This window comes from Tiliqua scincoides, chromosome 3, assembly GCF_035046505.1.
Source record: "Tiliqua scincoides isolate rTilSci1 chromosome 3, rTilSci1.hap2, whole genome shotgun sequence".
NCBI lineage: Eukaryota > Metazoa > Chordata > Lepidosauria > Squamata > Scincidae > Tiliqua > Tiliqua scincoides.
The window spans coordinates 198,484,822-198,508,242 of NC_089823.1; the positions used below are offsets into that span (position 1 = coordinate 198,484,822).

The 23,421-nt window shown below is 44.3% G+C and overlaps 1 protein-coding gene across 2 annotated transcripts in view; it reads left to right on the forward strand.

Annotated features, from left to right (window-relative positions):
- The first annotated feature begins 13,441 nt into the window (after positions 1–13,441).
- The window catches only part of SLCO2A1 (solute carrier organic anion transporter family member 2A1), a 90,596-nt gene continuing 80,616 nt past the window's right edge, over positions 13,442–23,421 (forward strand). Inside the window, exon 1 of one of the 2 annotated variants that reach the window (XM_066621936.1) lies at positions 13,442–13,660. In XM_066621936.1, coding sequence (XP_066478033.1) covers positions 13,574–13,660 — 87 coding nt within the window. In that variant the 5' untranslated portion in view covers positions 13,442–13,573. The remainder of the gene's footprint in view (positions 13,661–23,421) is intronic. The other variant, XM_066621937.1, reaches the window with a different exon arrangement.

Below are 23,421 nucleotides of genomic sequence, written 5' to 3' on the forward strand. Positions count from 1 at the left end.
TAAAGAAAATAGCTTACAGCCATTATTACAACCAAGGTATTTATAGTGCTTGTTGCTTCTCCAATGGACAATAAAAAATGTTGTATCAGGTTGCCTGTGTTGGCCAGAACAAACTGGAAAGTGAGCTCAGTTCACCAGGAGATAGACTCCCAGATTCATTGAAATTCTGTATTGAGGAGAACAGTTGTTGTTGGCAACCTTCAGTTTCGAGAGACTATGGTATCGCGCTCTGAAAGGTGGTTTTGGAACATCGTCTAGGATGGCTGAAAAGGCCAATTCGGGAGTGACAATCCCTTCCACACTGGGAGCAAGTGCAGTCTGTCCCTGGTCTGTCTCCCTGGCTATGGGCCTTCCTTCTTTGCCTCTTAGCCTCAGACTGTTGGCCAAGTGTCTCTTCAAACTGGGAAAGGCCATGCTGCACAGCCTGCCTCCAAGCAGAACGCTCAGAGGCCAGGGTTTCCCACTTGTTGAGGTCCACTCCTAAGGCCTTCAGATCCCTCTTGCAGATGTCCTTATATGCAGCTGTGGTCTACCTGTAGGGCGCTTTCCTTGCATGAGTTCTCCATAGAGGAGATCCTTTGGGATCCGGCCATCATCCATTCTCACGACATGACCGAGCCAACGCAGGCATCTCTGTTTCAGCAGTGCATACATGCTAGGGATTCCAGCACGTTCCAGGACTGTGTTGTTAGGAATTGTGTTGTCCTTGATTGTAGACCCCATTGCCTTATAGGTTTTTTCTCTATGCTATTAAATACATGCCATTTGGTGATACATGATAGAACTACATGATAGTAGGGTCGACTGCAATTTGCAGACATCAACGGAACAGGTTTCATGATTGTTTTTCAGCAAGGAAAAGTCATTACTCCTGAAAACCCCCCTGCAATTTAATTGTTTGTTGAGTGTTCCTTTGCTTGCCCATCAAGATAACAGTTGGGGTTGCTTGACTTCTTGGAAAGCACTGCACTACATGGCATGTTTGCTGAATGCAGCATCCCTAAGGAGAGGAAAAGAAAGTCCTTCCCCAGATAGCCAGTTCTTTTCAGGGACACATGGGAAAGCAGGAAGCAAAACAGTTATTTTGGCCTTGCGCAGTATTGTGGGCACCCACTTATCTGTCTGATTTAGAATGTCTGGTCCAGTTTGGGAAAGGTCATTTCTCAAGGTCATGTTGTGGTACCCTCTCAAGTATGTCACTACTTCCAAAAAGCCACTACGAGAATTGATTTGTATTACCTTTGCTCAACCAGCAACACTTTAAGGAAACTGACCGCAAATGACAAAGTTTGTGACTACCATTCAAGGGAGCTTAGTCCACTTTGGCTGATTTTAGAATACGCAATTCACTGTGAAGTATTATATAAGATGTGAAGATGTGGTCATCACACTTTTACCTCTCCCCCACTACTCCAGATATAAAGTTTCACCTCTGGCCCATTTCGTCCAGTATCCTGCTTCCCTCTGTTGCCGCCAAATGCTAATAGGAAGTCCACAAACAGGAGATAAAAGCATGACCCTCTCCTGCCATTGCTTCTCTGCAACTGGTATTCAGAACCTGAAGAAAGCTAATATGGTCACCATGACAAGAAGACACCAAAAGACTCATCTTCCAAGGGTTTGTCAAATCCCCTGATTAACCACTGAAACTAGTGGCCATCACCACATCTTCTGGTAGCAAATTTCATACATTATGTGCTATATGAAATACGTCTTGTCTGTCCTAAGACTTCAATCCTACACACACTTATGTGAGAGTCCGTTCCACTGAACTCAATGGTACTTCTGAATGTGCATGCATAGGATTGCACTATAACTCCCACCAGTCAGCTTCATTGGATGACCCTTGGTTGTAGTGCTGCTCCAGGGAGAAAAATGGATTTCCATCTGTTCTCTTCATATAATGAACAGTTTTATAAGCTTCAGTCATGTCCCTCAGTCATTTTTTTTCTAAACCAAAAAGCCCCTATCATGGTAGCTTTTCCTTATTTAAAAAAAAAAAAAAAAAGGCTACAGCCCCCTGATCATTTTGGTTGCTCTTTTATGCAATTTTTTTCCAGCACTATAATATCCAGGTTTGATGAGCAGAGCTGTACCCAGTGTTCAAAATGTGGCAGCACCATAGGATATTAGCAGTTTTGTTTTCCATCCCTTTCCCCATGAACTCTAGCATGCAATTTGCTTTCTTCACAGCTGCTGCATTCTGAGTGTCTGTTTTCTTTGAACTGGCCATCAAAACAGAAAAATCTTTTTCCTGGTTGTCACACAACCCATCAATGCATATGTCAGTGTGATTTTGTGCCCTAGTATACACCACATTTGCCATTTGGTTGCCCATTCACCCAGTTTGGAGATAGTCTTTTGGGGCTTTTCACACAGTCCATTTCGGTTTTCACCAACCTTGGCTAGTAGGCTGTCATCTGCATATCTGGCCATTTCACTGCTTATCCTTAACACTAGATCGGGGTGCCCAAACCCAGGCTGTGTGGCCACTTGCGGCCCTCAAGGTCTCTCAATGCGGCCCTTAGGGAGCCCCCAGTCTCCAATGAGCCTCTGACCCTCCAGAGATTTTTTGGAGCCCACACTGGCCCGAAGCAACTGCTCTCAGCATGAGGATGACTGTTTGACCTCTCATAGCTCTCGCGTGAGCTGTGGGATGAGGGCTCCCTCCACTACTTGCTGTTTCACGTCTGTGATGCAGTAGCAGCAGCAAAGGAAAGGCCAGCCTTGCTTTGTGCAAGGCCTTTTATAGGCCTTGAGCTATTGCAAGACCTTCATTCATTCATATAAGATCACCTTTAATATATTCATTTATGTAAACTTATGTAAATTCATTCAAATTTTAAATGTAAATTAATTATTTCCCCCCCCCCCCGGCCGCCAACACAGTGTCAGAGATGATGTGGGAGGAGGTCCTCCCTCCCTCCTTGCTGATTGAAAGGGGGCTGGTCTTCCCAGGTGAGATTACAAAAGTTTAGCAAGAGAAGAGGCTGCTGATGGGCCTAATCTACTCTGTAGGCTCCTGAATGGAGTGCTTGGATTTGCCTAATGGGGCTCATCACCTCCTAAAGGACAATGACTATGCTAATTTGCTAAATTGCTAAGTTTATGACTATGTTAAGCTAAATTGCCCTGGCTGGCTTTTTGAGATGTGTCGACCAGAACTGGACACAATACTCCAGGTGTGGCCTTACCATCGATTTGTACAATGGCATTATAATATTAGCCACTTTGTTCTCAATACTTTTTCTAATGATCCCAAGTATAGAATTGGCCTTCTTTACTGCCGCCACACATTGGGTCAACACTTTCATCGACCTGTCCACCACCACCCCAAGATCTCTCTCCTGATCTGTCACAGACAGCTCAGAACCCATCAGCCTATATCTAAAGTTTTGATTTTTTGCCCCAATGTGCATGACCTTACACTTACTTGCATTGAAACGCATCTGCCATTTTGCTGCCCATTCTGCCAGTCTGGAGAGATCCTTCTGGAGCTCCTCACAATCATTTCTGGTCTTCACCACTCGGAAAAGTTTGGTGTTGTCTGCAAAGTTTGCCACCTCACTGCTCACCCCTGTCTCCAGGTCATTTATGAAGAGGTTGAAAAGCACCGGTCCCAGGACAGATCCTTGGGGCACACCGCTTTTCACCTCTCTCCATTGTGAAAATTACCCATTGACACCCACTCTCTGTTTCCTGTTCTTCAACCAGTTCTCAATCCATGAGAGGACCTGTCCTCTAATTCCCTGACTGTGGAGTTTTTTTCAGTAACCTTTGCTGAGGGACCGTGTCGAACGCCTTCTGAAAGTCCAGATATATAATGTCTATGGGTTCTCCCACATCCACATGCCTGTTGACCTTTTCAAAGAATTCTGTAAGGTTCGTGAGGCAAGACTTACCCTTACAGAAGCCATGCTGATTCTCCCTCAGCAAGGCCTGTTCGTCTTTGTGTTTTGAGATCCTATCTTTGATGAGGCATTCCACCATCTTACCCGGTATAGATGTTAGGCTGACAGGCCTATAGTTTCCCGGGTCCCCCCTCTTTCCCTTTTTAAAGATAGGCATGACATTTGCTATCCTCCAATCTTCTGGCACCGTGGCCGTTTTGAGGGACAAGTTGCATATTTTAGTCAAGAGATCAGCAACTTCATTCTTCAATTCCTTAATAACTCTTGGGTGGATGCCATCCGGGTCCGGTGGCTTATTGATCTTTAATTTATCAATGAGGTCTGAAACATCTTCTCTTTTAACCTCTATCTGACTTAATTCCTCAGTCAGGAGCGGCTGTTAGGGCAGAGGTATCTGCCCGAGGTCTTCTGCCGTGAAGACAGATGCAAAGAACTCATTTAATTTCTCTGCCATTTCTAAGTCTCCTTTTATCTCCCCTTTCCCTCCCTCACCATCCAGAGGGCCAACCACTTCTCTGGCGGGTTTCCTGCTTCTAACATATTTGAAGAAGCTTTTATTATTCCCCTTAATGTTGCTGGCCACGCGTTCCTCATAGTTTTGCTTGGCCTCCCGTATCACCTTCTTACATTTCTTTTGCCACGGTTTATGTTCCTTTTTATTCTCCTCATTAGGGCAGGACTTCCATTTATGGAAGGAAACTTCCTTGCCCTTTACGGCCTCTCTAACTTGGCTCGTTAGCCATGCGGGCACCCTCCTGGATTTAGTGGAACCCTTCTTTCTTTGTGGTATACACCTCTGCTGGGCCTCTATTAGTGTTGTTTTCAGCAGCCTCCATGCACTCTGGAGAGATTGGACTCTTTTTACCTTCGCTTTCAACCTCCTTCTAACCAGCCTCCTCATTTGAGGGAACTCTGCCCGTCGGAAGTCAAGGGTTTTTGTGAGAGATTTGCCCGGTATTCTTCCCCCAACATGCAAGTCGAAACGGATCGCAGTATGATCACTGTTCCCCAACAGCTCCGTAACATTGACATCTCTAACCAGGTCCTGTGTACCACACAATATTAAATCCAGAGTCACCTGTCCTCTGGTGGGCTCCATAACTAGCTGCTGTAAGCCACAGTCATTTAGCATGTCAAAGAATCTGTTCTCCTTTTTGTGACCAGACCACAAATTGACCCAGTCAATATGAGGATAATTGAAGTCCCCCATGATTACAACCCTGTCCCTCCTTGTCACCTCCCTGATCTGTTTTCTCATTTTAAGGTCCGATTTCTGGTCTGGAGGATGATAGTACGTCCCCAGTATTACATCGCTGCACAGGCCTGGTAATTTAACCCACAGAGGTTCTACGGTGGAGTCGGACCCACCTTCAATCTCTACTTTGCTGGATTCCATCCCTTCCTTAACATAAACGGCCACCCTACCTCCAACACACCCCTGCCTGTCCCTCCTGTAGAGTTTATAGCCCGGGATTGCGGTAATACCAGAACCAGGGGACATCCACTAAAATTGAGTGCTGGGTGGGTTAGGACAGACAAAAGAAAATATTTCTTTACTCAGCGTGTGGTCGGTCTGTGGAACTCCTTGCCACAGGATGTGCTGCTGGCGTCTAGCCTAGATGCCTTTAAAAGGGGATTGGACAAGTTTCTGGAGGAAAATTCCATTATGGGGTACAAGCCATGATGTGTATGCGCAACCTCCTGATTTTAGAAATGGGTTATGTCAGAATGCCAGATGCAAGGGAGGGCACCAGGATGTGGTCTCTTATTATCTGGTGTGCTCCCTGGGGCATTTGGTGGGCTTCTGTGAGATACAGGAAGCTGGACTAGATGGGCCTATGGCCTGATCCAGTGGGGCTGTTCTTATGTTCTTATCCCACTGATTCTCTGCATTCCACCAGGTTTCCGTTATGCCCAATATGTCAATGTTTTCCCTTGTCACCAGACATTCCAGTTCTCCCATCTTTGCTCGGAGACTTCGGGCATTTGCATAAAAGCATTTGTACATGGAATGCCCCAGGATGGGCTGCTTATTTGCTCCTTTGTCCCCGCATCCTCTCACTGTGCCAAACTGTCTATCACATCCCATCACGCTACCTTAGGCTCTTACGTTCTCTTAGGCTGGACTGTTTTTTAACCTCAAGCTGCTTTTTATTTGAGTTTAAACTGCACTGGGTTAAGAGTTTTTTGGGCTTGGCAGAATTTACACACTAAAGGTTTAAATCCTGTTTTGCCCTGTTTATAAAATAGACAACAAGTGTACTTTCTCCCCCTATTACCCTCTCCTTTGTTTAGTTTGGGTTCCAGCTTCCTATCTAAATTATACCTCCTGCTTTTATTAAGTGTGCACCTTTATTTAAATTATTTATTTATTGCTCTCACCTAGATCCTGTGTCCCAATTTACTGAACCTTTAGATTATGTTCTAACATGGATTAAGTTTAACTTGGGTTAAGTATAGGGTTAATTTAAACAAGGTAGAAAAACTTGCTTTCTACTTTATCCTCCTATGTTTTATTTACTTTTCCAAGTGCCTGTACCTTAGGCCCTTACTCACGAGTAGGACTCTGCTCCTGCTCAGAGAAGACCTATGTACTCACTCATGTATATATTTTTATTGCCCTCACCTAGCTCCTGTGCCCCAACTTGCTGGACTTTAAACTCTCTCCCTCTGGTTAGATTAGGTGCTAACTTGGGTAAAGCTTAGGTAAAGCTAAGCTAAAGGTAAGTTAAATTTCAATGTTGATTTAAGGTTAGAAGACAAAGAGTTAGAAAGACAAAGAGTTAGAAAGAGTACACTTACCTTCTCCTTCTCGTCATCATTCTCCTCCTCTCCTCTTCACAACTTAGAGTCCTCCCTCTCCTTCTCCAAAAACTCAGAGGTCCACTTGCCTTCTCCCTCTCTTCGCACTAAGCTCACAGTGCCTTACCTGGTTCTTTGTTCCTGAGGCACTAGGTGTCCTAGAGGCCACACGCGCTTCTGCAGAGTGCACTACTTCTACCTCATGGGAAGTAGTGGTTCCACTTTACTTCGTGTTGGTCAGACCTGGCTTGAAGTATTGGCAACCTTCAGTCTCGAAAGACTATGGTATCGTGCTCTGAAAGGTGGTTCTGGCACAGCGTCTAGTGTGGCTGAAAAGGCCAATCTGGGAGTGACAATTCCTTCCACACCGGGAGCAAGTGCAGTCTGTCCCTGGTCTGTCTCCCTGGCTATGGGCCTTCCTTCTTTGCCTCTTTGCCTCAGACTGTTGACAAAGTGTCTCTTCAAACTGGGAAAGGCCATGCTGCACAGCCTGCCTCCAAGCAGAACGCTCAGAGGCCAGGGTTTCCCACTTGTTGAGGTCCATTCCTAAGGCCTTCAGATCCCTCTTGCAGATGTCCTTATATGCAGCTGTGGTCTACCTGTAGGGCGCTTTCCTTGCATGAGTTCTCCATAGAGGAGATCCTTTGGGATCCGGCCATCATCCATTCTCACGACATGACCGAGCCAACGCAGGCATCTCTGTTTCAGCAGTGCATACATGCTAGGGATTCCAGCACGTTCCAGGACTGTGTTGTTAGGAATTGTGTTGTCCTTGATTGTAGACCCCATTGCCTTATAGGTTTTTTCTCTATGCTATTAAATACATGCCATTTGGTGATACATGATAGAACTCTGCAGTTTTATGCCAAGTGGTGAATTTCTGTACTCAATATGACTGCAGTCCTATGCACACTTACTCTTGAATAAGCCCATTTAATTCAAGGGCATTTTTGAATGAACAGAGTAGATTGAGCTCAAATAGATCTTTCACCCAGTCTTAGCCACTCTAGACTGCAAAAACAGATGCCCAGCAGCCTTTTATGAGAATAAACCCTATAAAATGTACTGAGGCTGCAGTCCTAAACACTTACCTGAGTAGGCTTGCATAAGATTGCACTGTAAGACCATGCTCAGTTGTTCCAGGTCACATCCCAAATGCCAGAGCATTTTAGTGTTACACTGTGTCCCTATAATGAAATAAATCTTATTTAGCCTTCAAAACTAAGTGGCAGCAAGTCATTAAAATACATTTTTCTCAAGATTTTTTAAAAAAGTCTCTGGGATAGTCTAGATGTTGCATACCAGCTGTGTTTAGCAATCTAATTAAAAAAAATCAGTATGAGAAGCTGCAGCTCCCAGTGGATATATGGTGAGAGAGGACTCCTTAACTCTTTTTTTGTTGGCTATTTTTACATTCAAAATTGATTTCTCCTCATCTGTTTTTCCACCTTTAAGGGAAAGGATAGTGCATGGTAAAGCAGCTGGGGCATGCACTAAAACACCCATTCCCCCACATCTGTGTTATATCTTTTTTAAAAAGCTGTTGGGAGATCGCTAGAAGCATCTGCTGTGTAAAACGTCTACTTGGGACCAAATTTCCCTCATCTGGATGAGTCAAAGAAAAAGAGAAAGCTGAGGACACTGATGGTATTTAAGAATGTAAAATGCACAAGCATGTTCCTGAAAGGACATGGTTTGCTTTTCTTAGTGTTGGGATATGCCAGCCATTTTCAATCAGTGTGCCATGGCACATTGGTGTGCTGCGAAAGATCCTCAGGTGTGCTCTGGGAATTTGGGGGAGGGTCATTTATTAGTAGGGCCATTGGGGGATGGGAACTCCTCAAGGCCAGCATGGTGTGCCTTGACAATTGTCAAAAAACTGATGGTGTGCCTTGTCAGCGTTCCATGAGATGAAAAGAGTTGAAAATCACTGGGATATGCCTATATCTGAGGTAAGGGGTTAGCAGAGAATGATTGCAGATTTTACCTTTTGTCTGATTTTACCTCAGGAAATCTCCCTCACCCAGGCTGAGAAGAACAGAATGAGGCAGAGGCTTGTCAAACATTTCAAACAAACAGGATTTTACTTATGGTTTCATTTTTAAGTATATACAGCTTATGATTATCAGAGTTTCCTCTAAACCTGTTTGATGGCAAGCCCCTAAAGCTGGCTCACCCTGCAGGCTGTACGTAATCAGGATGGCACCTCAAGCACTGATTTTGCCAGTCCTGACAAAGCTCTGGTCTCTGAGGAGAAAAACTCTCACTCTCTCTGAGGAGAAAAGGTGGGAAAACATTAAAGCCATGCTCCCAAATCCACAGAGGGAACATAGAAAAACAAAACACTGTCTCCTGTGGATTGCAGACGAAGTTGCACCTACTCCTACTAAACAGTGTTTCTCAAACTGTGGGTTGGGACCCACTAGGTGGGTTGTGAGCCAATTTCAGGTGGGTCTCCACTCATTTCAGTACTTTATATTTAATGTATTAGACTTGATGCTACCATGGTATGTGACTGCATTTGGGGAAATGTGACAGATCTGTACCTTTAACAGGCCATTATGCTTTTAACAATGATAGTCAATGGAACTTAATCCTGGGTAAATATGGGTAGGATTACAGCCTAGGATTGTTAAAAATTTTCCTGCTTGATGATGTCACTTCTGGTTATGAAATCATTTCCTGTGGGTCTTGACAAATTCTCATTCTAAAAAGTGGGACCTGGTGCTAAAAGTTTGAGAAACACTGATAGAAGATAAAGAAGGAATGCAAGTCTCCATATATCTCAGATGACTCCTGAAATGACGAAGATTTAGCTGTTTTCTATTACTTGGAGAATAGAGAGGAAAACGGGGAAGTACAAGAGGAAAGGTGGTGTTGAGATACTGAAGATACTGGCTTTCCTAGCTCATTTGGAAAGGGTGAGAGTCATGCTCTAGTAGGGGTAAGGTTGAGCTGGGACTGTTCCTTGTGCAAATGTATGGACAGGGCTTCTCCTTGACTACTTTTAAGCTCATGTTGCCTCCAGAAATGCTGGGCTTGATATTTATTTGCTTATGTACTATAGTACATTATGTACTGTAGTACATCAGTACAGTACTGATGTGCTGTCAAAGCAGATTACAGTTTAAAGAATGGTTTACAATCTAGCAGTACCATCCTAGGCATGTCTACTTAGAAGTAAACTCCAAAGGGATTTGCTCCCAGGAAAATGTGCATAGAATTACAACCTTAGGGCCCAATCCTATCCAATTTTCCAGTGCTGGTGCAACTGTGCCAGTAGGATGTGCACTGCATCCTGTGATGTGGAGGCCATCTTGGAGGCCTCCTCAATGTATGGAAATATTTGTTCCCTTACCTTGGGGCTGCATTGTGGCTGCACCAGTGCTGGAAAGTTGAATAGGACTAGACCTTAAGATCTGTAATACAAAAGAAACAAGGAATGGAAGAAAACAAGCATATTCATGTGCCAATTTTTCTACATCGTGTTCTCCCCTGATGACTACTTGTAGCCTCCCATGGCGGTTTTCATTGAAAGAAAAAGGGAGACAATTGTAAACATTTGCAGTGTAACATCTAGCTTGGCCCAGAGACTTTAAAAAAAAAAAGTCATGGAAAATTTATTTTAGCAACTACTGTACTGTAATTACCACTTAACTTTGAACAGCTAAATGTTGTGTAACGTTATTTCATTATAGGGACACAATGTGACACAATAATCAGCAGGATAAGAACCCAAGGATGGCGATCAAGATAAGAGAGGATTTAAGAATTCTAGAAGGACAAGGTATGCTTCTGTTAGAAGATATGAAACTGGACACAATCTCCTTACATTTAAAACCTAGCAAGTGACAAGCCTAACTCTTTCCCATTGCAGTAGACAGAACAAAAGAAAATTGATTTAAGTCCTAGTTTTAAAGGTAAATCATTTCATTACAAGGGATAAGGTTGGGTTGAAAGATGGAAGAATGGAAACAGAAAAAGTTATTGTTTCATACTAGCCATGTATCTTGTGGAGGTCAGGAATAACTTTCAGAGGTTATGTAGAGTGGAGAAAATCAAGACACTACTGAGCTTTTTTGGAAGCAGGAAGGGCACTGTGAGTGCAGATGAATATTGGTGGAACTCTGCCCCCCACTGTTGCCTGAATACTTTCTCTCATGGATGTATAGAAGATAAAATTAACACAACTTCAGGAGTTTGTTACTGCAAAAACTACAGCATTGTGGCATTTTAAACCTATGGTATGAGCTTTTGTTGACTATAATCTATACTTTGGGGTCCCAGTCACATGATACTTAATCATTTGAGTAAATAATAAAATATGGAACAGTCCCCATATCTAAAGATGCACATGCTCATGGCATGTTTGTGGTTTGTCTGAACCATTCCTTTCATGTGCGTGTGGACATGGGGCCAGGACACACACACACACAATATGAGTATGATGCCTTTAAATGGGGGTGGGGAGCCAGTTGAGATGAATGAGGCTGCAATCCTATACACATTTACCAAGGAGTAAGTCCCATTAATGTACAATCCCATTAATGTAATTAATGTAAGTCCCATTAATGTACAGGTGTTTGTTTCCAATGAGTAAGATAGAATTAAAGACCAAGTTTTACTGAACACAATCAGTTTAATTCTGAGTAAAATAAATAACACCATTTTCAAACACCGCTACTGATGGGCATTACTTCTGGGTAGACATGTCTAGGAGCGTGCTGTATTATCCATACCAGCCTATTATCATTGTTATTCACACAGTACCATTAGTGCACATGGCCTTTTCCAAAATACATGAGTCCAAAGGGGTTTTCAATATAAAATTTGACACAACAAAGGGGAGAAAAACATACATAGGAGTAAATGGGGGAAGCATATACTTTTATTTCAGTTACACATACAGTACTTACAAGTTGGTTGCATTATATATTACAGGGGGTTCCTAAAGGTTTCACTGAGAAGGTAGATTTTGATATGGGATTTGAAGTAAAAGAGGTAGCATCCTTCATACTTCCTGGAAGGTAGTCTCGGTATAAGAGGCAGCAAGAGAAAAAGATTTCATCAGGATGCAGATTGGATAGTTTTTACAGTGCCACTGGATGCTTCAGCATTTAATTACTAGATATTTAAGTGAAAGAGACAACTTCCTAAAAAAAACAACACACCAGTTCATGTGAAGATGGGGTCATCCCAGCTGGTTAACTGGCCAGTGGAGAAACTATTAGTTTTTGCTTGCAGGTAGTCATTTCCAGCCTGAATTCAACAGAAATTTCTGGGTCCTGAACTACTGTACATATGTAACAGAATGACGTCCCAATGACATACTGAGTTCTTTGGAAAGAATGCAGTGTTTGAATAGTTCCCTTGAAAAAATAAAACTTTCCCTGTAAGCAGAGAGCAAGCACAAAAAGTAGAGTTTCCAGTTCAGCCTTTTTTTTCCTGTTATGTTAGTTTTCTACTTGCAGGATTGTTTTGCATTTTTTTGTTTGCATTTTTTAAAAGATAGTAGATTCCTCATGGGACTCAGGGCCCAATCTTTTCCAACTTTTCAGCGCTGGCGCAGTTGCAATGCAGCCCCAAGACAAGGGTACAAATGTTCACTTATCTTGTGCAGGCCTTCATAACTACACTCCCATTACAGGATGCAGCGCACACCCCACTGGCACAGATACACCAGGGCTGGAAAGTTGTATAGGATTTGGCCCTCACTTGAGTCTGCTCTACTGACTCAGGGCCAAATAATATCCAATTTTCCAATGCCAGTGGGGTGTGCACTGCATCCTGTGGTGGGAGGGCAATCCTACTGACCTCCTCAAGGTAAGGGAACACTTATTCCCTTCCCTTAGGGTTGCATTGATTGCAGCTGCATCAGAGCTGGAAATTTGGATAGGACTGGGCCCTTATTCCACTGCATGTGTAGATTTAGTTTGGAGATCCTTAAATCCTGGCCACATTTTGGAGGTTAGTATTTGAGCCTCATTCCTGCTACTCACTGGGGGGGGGGGCAGCATGGTGAGGCCAGAGGTGCACCACTGCCTGCAAGGGTGAAACAGCGACGGTGCTTTCTATGTAGCTAACGGGGAGGAAAGTTCACCGGTTTTGATGCTGTCGTAGGGAGTGACGCCTCCTCCTCTACCTGCTTCTAGCCAGGAGGCAGCGTGGCGAGGCACTTCCCCTTTGTCCTGCGTGCCTGCACCTTGTGGCGCAGAGAGGGCGCAATCGCCTGCATTCCCAGGCCGAAGAGTGCCCGTCGGAACCCCAGTCCCCGGGACTTTGTCCAAGACTGGGGTGGGAGCGAGGAAGCGTAGAGGCAGCGCGGGTGGCGTGCCCAGGCGGCCCACCTGCGTCGTCCTGGGAGGCAATGAGAGTGCCTTCCCCCCTCTCCAAATCCCCAGGGCTAGGGGCACTACAGGGAACCGCGTGGGCAAGGTGGACGCCGGCAGAGCTCGCCTCTGTTGGAGAGGCGGCCCTTCTGCCTCCTGTGCCCGGGGAATTGGAGACGAAGGGGGTCTGGCTTCCTGCTGGACTGACCCCGGGGCGTGCGGCTGGGAGGGGCGGGAGTGCTGCAACTGCAGGGCACAAGGTCACACCTGGTGGCGGAATCGGCGCTTTCTCTCCAGCGCCCGCTTTTACGCGCTGGCTGGAGGGAAGAGGGAGGAGAAAGAGAGTTTCATCATCGCCCCGGATCGCGGGCAGACTTATAAAGAGACCAGGCGCCCGGGTGGCTCTCCATCCCGGCGGATGGGAGGGAAGGTTGCAGCAGGCTCTTGATCTCAGCTGGGGCAAGGGGGGGGGCGCCACGGAGCGAAGGCTCCGCGCTAACTCGTCGTCCTTTGTCTCATTCCGGGCAGATCATGGGAGCGCAGTCCGAGAGTAGCAAAGCTCCGGCGACCGGCCACAGGCTGAGCACCTGCTCCGGGAACATCTTCTGCAACATCAAGGTAAAGCTTGGCCGCTTGCAGACACGAGAGGGGGGAAAGAGCTTTGCAGCCCTGGCTTTTGAACACGCACAGGCACTCTGAGCACTCGGAACCCAATGTTTTTGCATTTAACTTGCTCCATAGAAATCCCTTAAGACTGGTTGCGGCTGCGTTTGCACTGCCCAGTGTTGGTTCGATGGCGATGCAGTTCATCGGTGAACAGTAGCGAGCAGGAGCTGTGCTCCTTGTGGGTCTTGAGAGCGACCCACACACACATTGGGGAGTCTTAAAACAGGGCTTCAACAGGTTCAACTTCGTGGATTCCCAGTGGGACATTATCTATTTACATTCAGAGTGATTTCACACATTTAAAGGGCTCCTATGAATCGGGAGGGGGGCTAATCCCCCTAGTGGGTGGTCTAATATTTGTGTGTCTAAGGCTACAGTCTTCTGCACGGCTTACTCTACCTGGGAATAGTCCCACTGGACCCATGCTTGTTTACTCAGAAGCAAGTTCCACCAGTAGTACTTGCGCTCAAGTAAGCATGCCTAGAGCTGGGTTATGAGTTGTGGTCCTTTGCAGTTACTGGAGCGTAAGCAGTCTTGAACTTACTTCTGAGTAGGAATAGGAATTGGTGTCTTGCTTATAATGCTTCATTTTTAGGGATAGGGTTTATAGTTTTGAATATTGTTGGATAAGTCTTGCATTGTTCCAGTAACCCAAATTGAAAGTGTTTTTTGACACAAGGTAGCTCTCTCCTCTTGAATTACTTTCTTTACCTGCACTTGCCTGCTTTCACTCTGATTTTACCCCAGAATACTAGAGCACAAGTAAATGGAAATCATTTTTAGTGCAGGGACCACATTTGCACTGGATGGTGAGTTGTGTATCAGTTGACCAACTATTATACTGTCATAAATTATTGTTGCTCCATCAGAGCTGAAGCGATCCTGGCTTATGTAATCTGGAAATCTGGCCTGGTGTTTTTGGTATTGGCCTGTTATTTCTCTAGAGGACATTTGATGCCCTCACTTGCCTATATGAGGAGCTATATGAGGCTCATTGTAAATGGTTAAAACTTCCTGAGGCTTTCTGAACACCTCTGCACCTCTTGTACATGTGTATATACTGTCCTTAGTGTGCTAATAATGAAGCTCTTAAAAAAGTCATGGTCACTGATGCGCACCCTTCTCAACAGAATGTGCAGGGTATGGCCTGGATTTCTATGTTTTTTCTCTGGAGGAAATGAGGAGCAGCTGCTAACCAGCTGGGAGAACAAACATAAAGTGGAGCCCCTTGCTTAGTACTGAGTTGCCACCAGTTCAGGCTAAAAGGAAGTTCAGGCTAAAAGAAAAAGGAATAGAAGAAAAAGATAATGGCCTTCCTTGTCAGAGAGGAGTGTCTTGTTACAGTATCTTAGGCTGCAGTCCCATACCTGCATATTTGGAAATGTCACTAAGAATGAATCTGGTAGCATGACTTTCTGGAGCCCATGTCTCATGGTGAATCTTGTGGGCTTTGGTGACAAAGTACCTTTAACTATGCACTGCAAAAGTTTGCCCAGGAGAGAAACTGAAGCAAGAGTGAAATTCTTTTTGTTTGAATTCGAGAGAGCCAAATCCCATAAGTGCAAACAATCCAGCAGAACACAAAGCATTTATAAGGCCAACTAGGCCGTGTAGGCTGGAGTAATCCAGAACAAGAAATGGAGGGATCTAACTCCTACCGTGACCCTTTGGGGACATAGGCGGATGCTGGTGAAATTGTTGTGAGCTTATAGGATGGGACATTAAAAAAAATTAAACTGCCATCTTAGAATACGCTGAAGTTGATCACTTTTGGCTGAGTTTTGGTTTATGGTGGTAAATAAGTTGCAGATGCCCAGAAAGAAGCATAATCCTACATTTACTTCCATCTATGTGAACAAGTTGGGTCTCTGTCTCTGTCTCTCTCTGTTTCCACAGAAGCTCACTTCCATATTCCAGAGCTGGTAAAAATCTGTCCTCCAACACTGTGTAATAACAGTAGTGTTTACAGTCTTGACAGTAGCACCACAGGTAAAGGTTTGTCAGCATTCCCTTAATATACTTGTTTTCATGAGCTAGAGCAGTAGCTTTACGAGTATGGCTGACCCAAGACATGCAGGATGGAAAGCTTCAAGATAGATTCTTCAGATAAAATGCTCCTTCCCTTGTTTTCATCTGGGCAAAAAGCAAACACTTTATACCTGTTTTTACCCTTCATTTGCAGAAGTAGGCTGGCACTGCTACCACTTAAGCATACTTGTGTGACTTTTTGAAGAGAATGGCACTAGGTAACAGAGATGGCTTGGAAGCCCTACCTCAGTGATTTTTCAATCACTGTGCCATGGTACACTAGTGTGCCATGAATGGTCCATAAGTGTGCTGCAGGAGTTTGGAAGAGGGTCATATATTAGGAGAGCCACTAGTGAACCCCTGACCAGCAGTGCAGTGTGCCTTGGCAAATTTAGCACCTTCTCAGTTTTAGTGGATGTCCCCTGGTTGTGGTGTTATGTGAGTGTAAAGAGCATCTCTCTGCCCATCCCCTCCATAATTTTGTATGTCTCAATCATGTCCCACCTCAGGCGCCTCTTTTCTAGGCTGAAGAGGCCCAAACGCCATAGCCTTTCCTCATAAAGAAGGTGCCCCAGCCCAGCAATCGTCTTAGTCGCTCTCTTTTGCACCTTTTCCATTTCCACTATGTCCTTTTTGAGATGTGGTGACCAGAACTGGACACAATACTCCAGGTGTGGCCTTACCATCGATTTGTACAACGGCATTATACTATTAGCTGTTTTGTTCTCAATACCCTTCCTAATGATCCCAAGCATAGAATTGGCCTTCTTTACCGCCGCCGCACATCGGGTCAACACTTTCATTGACCTGTCCACCATCACCCCAAGATCTCTCTCCTGATCTGTCACAAACAGCTCAGAACCCAATAGCCTATAAGTGAAGTTTTGATTTTTTTGCCCCAATGTGCATGACTTTATACTTGCTTACATCGAAATGCATCTGCCATTTTACTGCCCATTCTGCCAGTTTGGAGAAAACCTTCTGGAGCTTCTCATAATCACGTCTGGTCTTCACCACTCGGAAACGTTTGGTGTTGTCTGCAAACTTTGCTACCTCACTGCTCTTCCCTGTCTCCAGGTCATTTATGAAGAGGTTGAAAAGCACCGGTCCCAGGACAGATTCTTGGGGTACACCACTTTTCACCTCTCTCCATTGTGAAAATTGCCCATTGACACCCACTCTCGGTTTCCTGGTCTTCAGCCAGGTCTCGATCCATGAGAGGACCTGCCCTCTAATTCCCTGACTGTGGAGTTTTTTCAGTAGCCTTTGGTAAGGGACCATGTCAAACGCCTTCTGAAAGTCCAGATATATAATGTCCACGAGTTCTCCCGCATCCACATGCCTGTTGACCTTTTCAAAGAATTCTAAAAAGTTTGTGAGGCAAGACTTACCCTTACAGAAGCCATGCTGATTCTCCCTCAGCAAGGCCTTTTCGTCTATGTGTTTTGAGATTCTATCTTTGATGAGGCATTCCACCATCTTACCCGGTATAGATGTTAGGCCGAAGGAAAGTTGCAGTTCCACACGTGACTGCAAGTGTGAAAGCAATAACTGACTAGTGCACATTTGGAAGCGTCCTTTCTGCTGCATGTAGTGGAACTTGCCTGGTCTTCTGTAATTTCTGTGTGGATTTATAGAGCCATCTTTCAAGCAGTTTGCAGTGTCATGTCAGCTGAGTTTCTCTGTAGACATGTAAAAAGCTCATCCAACAATTATTGTTAGTGATGGGGAAAGTACAAAAGCTCATTGGTATAGTGGAGGGTATGTGGATATTTTGTTTGCATCTCATGTCTGCTTGCTTTGTGTTTTAAGTACCACACCATTTCCCATGTGCCCATGTTAAGGGCAATTTCTATTGATGTAATGATACTTCTTGTTACTTAGATTATTATCCATTAGAGTGCCATGTTTGTTTTTTAAACATACAGGTTGAGCCTCATTATTCTCATGGGTTCCGTTCCAAGCACTCATGCGGATGGCAAAAAACGCACTATAGCAAATTCGTTTAAAAAACAAAGTTCCCTTGCTCTGGTGATTTAAAAACAGCCTTGCTGACCTTTGTGATGTAAGATAAGAGTCATTAAGAAGACAATCCATCAATCAGTTGTCCTCCAAGCTAGCCGCTCCCTTCACCAATACAAAGTGATCACCTTTCTTTCATGTGCTCAGGGGGAAGGGAGGGGTCCGCTGGAGAGAGAAGGATTGATGGATTGTCAGCCAGCTGCGTGCGCTCTCTCTCTCTCTCTCTCTCTCTCTCATTAAGGAGGCTATTGTTAAAGGACTGTTCAGTTTTTTAAACTTATTTTAAAGGGATGCATTTTTTCCCTTCTCCAGGGATCAGCACATTCCTTGTCATTTGCAGGGGCCATTCGCGTCAAATCTGTGTATAAAAAATCAGTGTATTACATTTTTATCCCACCCTTCCTCTAGGGAACTCAGCAGCATTTGTGATGAGCTCACCTCAGCTCCCAATTTTACCTTCCCAAAAAAAAGATGGTTAGGACAGAATAAGTGGCCAGGAAGCACCCTATGGTTAAGCAGATATTTGAACCTGGATCAGCCTAGTCAAGTTCAGCACCATTTGCTAGCTCTCGTGTTTAGGTCTGAAACTTGGCAATAAATTGGTTCTAGTTGTGGTGGGTTATGTATTCAGATGACTCTCTTCCACAGTCAGTTGAGAGACTCAAATTAGAAGTCACAGTGGAATGATGCTTGGAGCTGAGGTTCAGCAGTTGCCACGCTATATAGACGTGTGCAGCTCCATTTTGTTGTCTCTGTCCAAGAGATGGAGCCGTTCCAAGTGCTTACCTGTTGAGAATGCATTGGCTCTGTCAGAAACTAAACAAACATCATAAGCTCCACCAGTACTACTAAACATTGCTCTGGTTTCAGCAGAATGCATTCCTCTATTACATGTATCCCAAGCTCTGGTCTGTCAGCTCAAGATAATGGAGCTCCTATTTGTTCTGTGGTGCAGTGTTTACAGAGTGCCTTTCTCAAAAGTTACTCCAGAAATAATAAACGCAGTGTTTCAAATAGAACCGCCTGTGCAAAGCGTTCCTCCTCTTTAATCTGTTGTGAGAGAGTAACTCCTATCAGCTGAATCACTTCCACATGACTCTTGAAGTGTCAGTACAGAGTTGGGGCTGCTGATGTGACTCTTATTGAGTTGTAGTTGTTGATGGGGGGGGGCAACCAGCTCTCATATTTTTGTGCTTAGATACTTGCTTCTTGAAGTGTAGAAAGCTCATCCATTACATCATGGCAGAATTATGAATAAGGGGCAGCAAAGAATAAATCGAGAGCCCCCACGGAGCTGGCTGCTGAGACTCAAAATAAATCTCTGAATTCAGCAGCCAGCTCTGACTAGGAACAGGGCATATTTCAATGTGAAAGAGGGGAGACTCTTACTGAATTCGGATTATTGAAGTACTGGATTGGAGAAGGGTCCAATTCCAGTGTTGGAACACATGCTTTGTATTTGGCAGGTGCCATGTTCAGTCTCTGATATCTGCAGAGAGGACTAGAAAGGACACTTATCTAAAATCTTGAAGCATTGCTACAACTATATGTAGACAATAGTGAGCTAGGTGAATCAATGGTCTGATTGGGTTGAGGAAACCTCCTATGCTGGATAAGAATCAACCCAACAGCCTGGACTCCAGTTCTCTATGTATGTCTCTTCTGCATAGAAAAATGAAACATTCTGGGGCAAGTGACACATAAATCATATACATCTGAAAGAGTTGAATGCATATGAATTTGTGTCAGTATATTGTTTCTGCTGGGCTTGGGGAATGACATGGGATCATGCAGAGCACTGAAGCCTAGCTCTGTAAACTGGAATACCTGCTCAGGTCCTCCTCCAACACCACTATACCCAACTTCTGAGTTTTCACCATGCATCACCCCTATACGTTTAAGTCTAACTTTGTAAGGGACAGAACCTTCTTTAAAGAAAGAGAAAGAAAGGTGAAGTTTGTAGAGATCTGAATTCTGCTCTCGTTATCAGACTCAACGCTAGCTGCTGAGTGTCCCTTATTTTGGAAATGGTCTTCAAAACAAAAGGAAGCTCTTCTTCACACAGTGCACCTTTCATTTGTGGAATTGGCTTTGGGACATGTGATGATGGCCATTGGCTTACACTACTAGTCATGATTGTTATATGCTCCCAGAAGAGTTGTGCCTCTGAATTCCAGATACTAGGCAGCAACAGTGCGAGACGGCTATTCGCTTTCATAGCCTGCTTGGGGTTTCTTGGATGTATCTGGATAGCCACTGTGGGGAAACAACCAACCCCTACTGCAAGACAGGACCACCCCTATACTCCAGATCAGCCTAGGTAGTCCAGACTGTTCTGTGTCACAAATGGAAGAACAGGTAGTGGACGTGCACTGCAGAGTAAGGTGCCTGTGAAGCAGTGCTCAGTGGCTCAAGCAAGTGGGCTAAATGGCATGTTCTAAGCAAAGGAGGCGTCAAGTTTATCAGATTGGGTCCTGGGTGAGGGCCCACGCCCATCAGAAGGCCCATGTAGCTGGATCACCTTCTAAACCCTCAATACTGGTGACAGTGATGTCGACCAGTGCAGCAGCAGGGAGTGCCATAAGGAGGTAATATGCAGGAATTTGCCCCAGGGTCTCGAGCAACCTGATACACTGGCTACAAGGGAATGCAAAGGCACCCTTATCAATGGTCATTAATCAATCTGACCTTTCTAAAAACTCTTTCTAAATGCGGTGATCTTGTATGATACTCTGAGCTTCTTGGAGATAGAAAGGATTAAACCATAGTTAGCTAAGTACCTGTTCTTCACTGTGACATCTTCTGGTTGAAGTAGCACCAAAAAGAACTGCTGTCTTTGCAAAGAATAGTACATTGTATCTGTGCATTGCTTGTTCACACTGTACTATTTCTTGTACTCATGGGTAGGGCAAAAGATTGTGCAAAATCAGCCATAAATCTGCCTAGGTCTTCTGTGACAGAGCTTGCAGAATCTCCCAACCCTATTTTGATTGCTGCAAATTTGGCCAAATCATGGTAGGTAAGCATACCAAGAGCTATGAGCTGTACATGGAACTTCCATGTACAGAAGCAGCATAGCTCTGTGTACCACATGCTGGAGATAGACAATGGGGAGTGGGCGTTGCCTTCATGCCCAGCTAGTGAAATCCCAAAGGAACCTGGTCCCCAAGCATTGTCCATCCAGATGCTGGACTGGTTGAACCTTGGCTTGATGCAGTAAGGCTGTTCTGTTCTTTTGTGACAGTCCTTGATGCTGCAGTTGTGTTGACATTTAGATAAGGAAAGCTATGATAAAGACCATGACACTGCAAATGTACTAATGGAGTCACAGGCATGAGAGAGACTGTGGGGGTGGAGACAAAAGGGGGAGGAGATTTAAAAAAATGAAAATTAGGAGACTCCTCATGATGATGATGACTTCATAAAGAGGACTACTTTTATTCAATTGATAAGAATTCAGCATCTTTGGTATTAGGTGTGCAGGAAGCTTAGGAAATGGTTGAGATTGTCAAAAGGTCGAGTAGTGGACTAAACAGAAGGCATTATTTCTGGGAAGGGTTACCAGGGTTGCTAGGAAAAATATTAGCAAGATGTAGTGGACAAAGTGCCAGAGAAGAACTGTTCAGTTCAATGATGCCTGTTCAGTCATGGAACTCACTAGGTGATTTTTTACTTTTGAGCCAGTCGTGATCTCTTCGCTTAGCTTACCTATGAGACCAAGCAGGTGAAACTGCAAAAAAGGCAAGAAGTTTTATTTAAAGGCTGTACAGAATAATAGAACACTGTAAGGGAAATTTCAAGTCTAAAACAAGATGCAGGTGTGAGATCTAAAAATGTCAAGAATTTCTGGCAAATTATATCAGGCTGTTTCTATAAAAACTCAACTGGCTTCACACCAATCCCTGCCAAAATGTGGGAGGCACATTTCAAATCAATCTTTTTGATGAATCTAAACCTATCTCCATCATTAACATGCCACTCCCGTCAGATATCCCAGATTGGCCTGCAGTCTCTGTGGATGAAGTTCTTTTACTCATTAATCAGTTAAAACAGGGCAAAGCAGCAGGACCAGATTCAATTCCCCCTGATATTTATAAAGAAGCACTAGAGTGGTGGGCCCCAATAATTGCAGAACTATTCACTAGAATTGATAAATTTGGGGTACTTCCGGACACCTGGACTAGATCCATCTTGGTTCCCATCTTTAAAAAAGGTGATAAAAAACTTCCCCCCAGTTACAGACCAATCAGCCTTTTAGATCTAGCAGGGAAAATGTATGCCTCCCATCTACTGAAGAAACTCTCAGACTGGATTTCTGATCATAACATCATAGGCCCAGAGCAAGCGGGCTTTAAGCCAAACAAGTCCGCAGTTGATCAGTGTGCGGTATTATCCCATCTAATCTCTATACAAAGGATTCAAAATAAATCCAGACTTTACGTGGCCTTTTTAGATTTGAAGTCGACCTTTGACTCCATAGATAGAGAGAGACTTTGGGATACACTTGGGAAGATGGGACTGGACAAAAGGCTATTAATATTAATTCGTGCCCTTCACTCAAACACTTCTTGTCAAGTGAAACTATCTCCAAGGGGTGGCCTCTCGGCCCCAATTCCAATGAACAAGGGGGTCAAACAGGGGTGCGTTCTTGCACCCACTTTGTTCAATCTCTTTATCAACGATTTGGCTCCCTTTTTAGCTAACTTTGATACGCATTCTCCCAAATTAGGTTCAGTGGAAACTCCTTTACTTTTGTACGCGGATGATATGGCCTTGATATCCCGCAGTAAAATAGGATTACGGAGACTGGTTAATGCCTGTATAGAATATTTTACCAACAACGCCCTGCAGTTAAACTATGATAAGTCCAAGACTGTGGTGTTTGGGCACTCTTGGAAACCGCAGTCTTGGCTTTTTAGTGGTAAATCAATACAACAAGTCAAGGAATTCCAGAATCTTGGTCTCCAGTTCCACTACCGGTACTCCTGGTCTTCCCATCGCCTCACAGTAATTAACTCATCCAAATTAGTTGTCCAGGCTATAACCCGCTTTTTCTTTTCTTGGGGTAACTCATTTATTCCAGCTGCTCTCCAAGCTTTTAATGCTAAAGTTACACCTCAAATTTTGTATGGCATTCCTGTATGGATGCCAGCATTAAATGATTTGATTGAAAAGATCCATTCAAATTTTCTATACAAAATCTTAGGTGTTCTGCATTGCGTTCCCTATGCGGCACTCTGCCTGGAGACAGGCCAATATAGGCTGGAGTTTCTAGCATTGTCCCGTTTCTTAAAATACTGGGCCAAAGTGTGCTTCAGGGCTGATCAAAACCCTTTGTTAAAAGGGATACTGACTGACCCACTGCTATCTCCCTGCTTAGCTCTTTTCTATAAGAAAATCAGACAAATGGGCCTCGAGGCAGATCTACAAGGAGCTGCTACACCTGAGGTTTCTATTAGGCTCCTGATAACAAGATTAACTGATATAGAAAGGCAAGAGATTTTGGGTGCAGCACAAAAAAAATGTTCGCCCCTGAATTTCCACCTAAGTAATACATTTGGTCAACAACCAAAGTATCTGACCTTCTTGGAGTGCCCCTTCGCAAGGAGGGCTTTTACATTAGCTCGCTGCAATGTGTTGCCTTCTAAAGACCTACTTGGCAG